This window comes from Triticum urartu, chromosome 3 (assembly GCF_003073215.2).
Source record: "Triticum urartu cultivar G1812 chromosome 3, Tu2.1, whole genome shotgun sequence".
Lineage (NCBI taxonomy): Eukaryota > Viridiplantae > Streptophyta > Magnoliopsida > Poales > Poaceae > Triticum > Triticum urartu.
The window spans coordinates 542,964,436-542,969,195 of record NC_053024.1 but is presented as its reverse complement, the minus strand read 5'-3'; the positions used below and the strand labels follow the sequence as shown (position 1 = coordinate 542,969,195).

The 4,760-nt window shown below is 50.0% G+C and overlaps 1 protein-coding gene across 1 annotated transcript; it reads left to right on the top strand.

Moving 5' to 3' along the window:
• Window positions 1-200: 200 nt before the first annotated feature.
• On the top strand, window positions 201-3,451 carry LOC125544878 (protein DETOXIFICATION 33-like). Its single transcript, XM_048708659.1, has 8 exons — window positions 201-894; window positions 1,007-1,548; window positions 1,643-1,729; window positions 1,828-1,884; window positions 1,985-2,223; window positions 2,337-2,455; window positions 2,558-2,644; window positions 2,746-3,451. Exons 1-8 carry the CDS (start codon window positions 664-666, stop codon window positions 2,818-2,820), a joined length of 1,437 nt encoding a protein of 478 aa, XP_048564616.1. The 5' UTR covers window positions 201-663; the 3' UTR covers window positions 2,821-3,451.
• Window positions 3,452-4,760: the final 1,309 nt, after the last annotated feature.

Below are 4,760 nucleotides of genomic sequence, written 5' to 3'. Positions count from 1 at the left end.
TCGAAAAAGGAATGCCGAAGCTAAGGCTTATCCAAGTGAGATTCTATCTAGCACTTGTACGGCACGACACGACACGGTTTACAGCTGATGAAGCCAAACAGTACTACATAGTACTTCATCAGTGGCACTGGCACCACTGTGGATAGGCGCGAGCGAGGTACGTACTTGACTGTACCACACGGCGAGCATCAATACTCTCTTCCCTTCTTCTGAAAGTACGTACAGAAACAGAGAAGCAAAGCAAATGTTGAGTTGCCGAGAGCTCAGGATGCTGACAAAACTACGGTTTCTTCTGCATTCCTGCCTAGCCGCAAACCTTGACCAGTGCGCCTGACCCAAGCACCTGAAGCGCATCAACCCGCTCACAAGTCTAGATAGTTAGGAAAGTAGCGCGCACGTGGAGCTCGGGGTTCCGGTGTTGGAGTCTCGCCCTGACGCCGCCCATGTCCACCACGGCTGCGGCGCACCACCAGCTGCATCGGCATGCGGAGTCCACGCCGCGCGACCTCCAGCGCGCACGGCAAGCTAGACCGCTGCTCGGCGTCAGGTCAGCAGCAGCTGAAGCGTGGGGGGAACCCAACCTTGACCCGTACGGGTGTACAAAGCTGAAAAAAGGCGTGAGGGGTCCTGCATACGTGCTTGCTGCCAGCACCTTTAGAGCAGATGGTGGCACCGGCGGCGGAGGCGGAGGCGGTGGCGATGGCCGGCCGCAAGACCTTGCCGGACGAGTGCAAGACCCTGTGGCAGATCGCTGGGCCGGTCATCCTCACCGGCGTCTTCCAGTTCCTCATCGGCTTCGTCACCGTCGCCTTCGTCGGCCACATCGGCAAGGTCGAGCTCGCCGCCGTCTCCATTGTCATCGGCGTCATCGAAGGCCTCGGCTTCGGCCTCCTGGTACCTATTACTACCTGACAAATCGACTTCATATATATTTCGATTCTTTCATTAAACAAGCTAGAAGCCTAGAACCGTGTGGTTTGACAAGCGTTGTGGCGTCGCGCCGCAGCTGGGCATGGGGAGCGCCCTGGAGACGCTGTGCGGGCAGGCGGTGGGGGCCGGGCAGCTCCACACGCTGGGCGTCTACATGCAGCGCTCCTGGATCATCTGCCTCGCCACGGCCGTCGCCCTGCTCCCGGTCTACATCTTCACGGACCCCATCCTCCGCCTGCTCCGGCAGTCCCCGGAGATCTCCGCCGTGGCCGGGCGGTACGCGCGCTGGTGCGTGCCGCAGCTCTTGGCCTACGCCGTCAACTTCCCCATGCAGAAGTTCTACCAGGCGCAGAGCCGAGTGTGGGTCATGACGCTCATCTCCGGCGCCGCCGTCGGCCTGCACGCGCTGATCAACTGGGTCGTCGTCGCCAGGCTCCGCCGCGGCCTCCTGGGCGCCGCCATGGTCGGCAACGCCTCCTGGTGGCTCATCAACGCCGCGCAGTTCCTGTACGTCGTCGGCGGCTCCTTCCCGGAGGCGTGGACCGGGTTCTCGCGCAAGGCCTTCGCCAGCCTCGCCGGCTTCGTCAGGCTCTCCCTCGCCTCCGCCGTCATGCTCTGGTTCCTACTACTACTTTCGTTGCTTCCTGCTCTAATTAGGAGTATCTACATTACAGACGAAATTCTGAGTATAGGAGTGATATTTGTGCTGCAGCTTAGAGATGTGGTACTACACGGCGGTGATCATTCTAGTGGGTTGCCTGAAGAACCCAGAGATTCAAGTCGGGGCCGTCTCCATATGGTCAGTGTACCAGTAATCTCTGACTGACTTACAGTGCTTGTTCCGAGACCTCTTCTTTAACAATTCGCCTAATAAGAGGTTGAATTCTGTTGCAACAGCATGAACTACAACATCTGGACACTAATGGTATCCGTTGGTTTCAATGCCGCCGTGAGGTACGCGCGCAACCGCTCTGTCCTCCTCCCCCTTTCTAATTCCTGTCTCTCAACTCTCAAGACATTCCAAGAAATAATGACCCTGATCCATCATGCCCAGTGTTCGCGTGGCGAACGAACTTGGCGCCAAGCACCCGAAAGCGGCCAAGTTCTCGGTCGTGGTGGCGGTGGCCACGTCGGCCGCCGTCGGGCTCGTCTTCACGCTCGTCGCCCTCCTGGCGAGGAAGCAGCTGCCTAGGCTTTTCACCGACGACGAGCTCGTCGTCAAGGAGGCCGCGAAGCTGGGGTACCTTCTGGCAGCCACCATAGGCCTCAACAGCATTCAGCCGGTGCTATCAGGTAGGTATTATACGCATCAGTCATCATCAAGAACGTTATCTGGAAAGTAAATCTGTTGACAGCAAATCGATGATGATGTGACGTGTGTGATCGTCGTTGGTGATTCCTTCCAGGAGTGGCCATTGGAGCTGGGTGGCAGTCCTTGGTCGCCTGGGTCAACATCGGCTGCTACTATCTCATCGGCCTGCCCCTCGCAGCTGTCCTCGGCTTCAAGCTGAAGCTTAACGCAACGGTAAGGCCAAGACGGACAGTAGTCCAGGCTCCAGGAGACTCTCTGCTGTTCTGATTTTTGCCGGGAGAAATGCAAACGGCTACTGATTCTGTGTACGTGCAGGGGATTTGGGTGGGGATGCTGATCGGCACGGTTCTGCAGACCATCATCCTGTTTATGATCCTCTTCAGAACCAAATGGCATAAAGAGGTAACAAACACGCTTGACAAACTAGTTCGAACAACTGAAAAGTGTAACTCCTAGTTGATCTTTGATTTCTGATGCACTAATTTTGGGTGGTGGTGATGCAGGCTATGCTGGCGGAAGAGCGGGTGCGGAACTGGGGAGGAAACGTCGAGCTGCCGACCGTCCAAGAAGCAAGATGAAACGGGAACGGGGAAGCCTGGTTGCGCACACACCACACAAATTTGACACAAAGAATAAACACAAGATACAAAAATAGTACATGAATCATTCTCTCTCTTTTTTACTGAGAGGGACTACAGTAATCATTCGGTGTAGATGTACTCCCTCCGTCCGGAAATACTTGTCATCAAGATGAATAAAAAGAGATGTATCTAGATATATTTTAGTTCTAAATATATTCATTTTAATTCATTCTGATAACAAGTATTTTCGGATGAAGGGAGTATTCTTTAAGGGTCTTCACTTTTGTTCTATAATCTCTTGAAGCATAAGGTTAGAAGTTAGTCTCGTGGTCTGCGGTGGGCGGCCGGCGCGATGCTAATAGGCCGATGTCTAGGGTGCACTTTTGTTTGATCTTGGTTTCTAGAGGAGTTTGATCATTTTGTTTTGAGACTATTTCATATAATTAACAAGAGGACATCGAATAAAAAAAACTGAAACACACTTGATAAAACAAAAATCGCTGATAAACCAAAGAACCTCCCATATAACGCTCCTTGCGACATGTAGGACTGTCGCACCGGGCCTGCTATGGGCTGCTGGCCCAGTCAGCCGTTTCTCGCTGTTTATGTGCCAGATGTTGTACTCTTTTTGTCTAAAGAAAAGATGTTGTACTATTTGGGGTTTAACAAAAATCATTCTTATGCTTCTTTCGGTTTACTCCGGTTTTAGTCGGATTTTGTTTTGAAACGTTAAAAAATGGAAAGTTGTTGCAATATTGTTATACAAATTGAAGGATTTGCGAACAACTATTAAAATCGGAGACATGTTTTACAATTTTAAGAACATTTTTAATGAAAAGGTGAATAATTTTACAATTTTTTTAATGTTTATAAAAATATTGACTTAAGAAAACATGAACGTTTTAAAAGTTGTTGCCATTTTAGAAAAAATAAAAACCTAAAAATAAATAAGAACAAAAAGGAAAAAAGGAAAAGAAATAACAGAATAAACTGGTGGGGAAAAACTTGAGAAAACTGGCCGAGAACAGAAACAAAACAACTAAAATTCACTACCAAACCGCAAGGAGGATTTTTCACGAGAACTTGTAAGGCCCGTAGCCTACAATTTGCACGATAGAGTAGAAATATCTAGTATGAACTCAGATAACAACCAGACCAGTTTATCTTCACTTTCTATGTTAATGAAAAGTGCACATAAATCTCTCGTAGCTCGACATTGCTCTAACCTAACCCATACCAATGCTTTTTTTTTCTCAAAATCATGTTCTAAATACCATTTCCAAAGGTTGTATGCACAATATTCCCATTATCGACTTGGACATTGGAATAGCCCAAGAAAAGATGTTTTTTTTTTGAAACAAGGCAAAAGACTTGCCATTTTCATTTAATAAGAAGAGGTTTGAGAACAGACATCGCCAAGCGGTGGAAAAGCAAAACAATTACTCTCGCGGTATTTTACATTACGCAAATGCTTAGCGCCTGCAGTGGCCCAAATCGAAACTTCATCTTTGATGCGTCGCATGACAATCGCCACTGGCACCGCTTTGCTCCTGAAGACACGAGCATTCCTTTCATTCCATATCTCCCATCCCACAAGAAGTAACAGGGAAGATAGGGCCTTCATCGGGAGTGTATTATCAGAGAGAACCGCATCCCACCAAGATTTCACCGAATCGAACAGGAGCCACGGAGCCGTGGGGATAGCAAGCCCGAGCCATGAGAAGACCGCATTCCAAATCCGAACAGAGAAACGACACTTGAAGATCAGGTGTGCTGCAGATTCTTGCACCTGACTGCAGAGTGGGCATTTGTCACAATTTGGCCATCCTCTCCTCTGAAGCCTATCAGCCGTCCAAACTCTGTTGTGGATAACGAGCCACGCGAAAAATTTGCATTTGGGGGGAGCCCACGCCTTCCAAACCGCAGCAGCCAAACTT

Excerpts from the sequence above, each read along its gene's own strand:
- LOC125544878 (XM_048708659.1), top strand. The coding sequence starts at position 664 with ATGGTGGCACCGGCGGCGGAGGCGGAGGCGGTGGCGATGGCCGGCCGC. Across the intron at positions 895-1,006 it reads GCCTCGGCTTCGGCCTCCTG|CTGGGCATGGGGAGCGCCCT; the intron begins GTACCTATTACT and ends GTCGCGCCGCAG. Across the intron at positions 1,730-1,827 it reads GTCGGGGCCGTCTCCATATG|CATGAACTACAACATCTGGA; the intron begins GTCAGTGTACCA and ends CTGTTGCAACAG.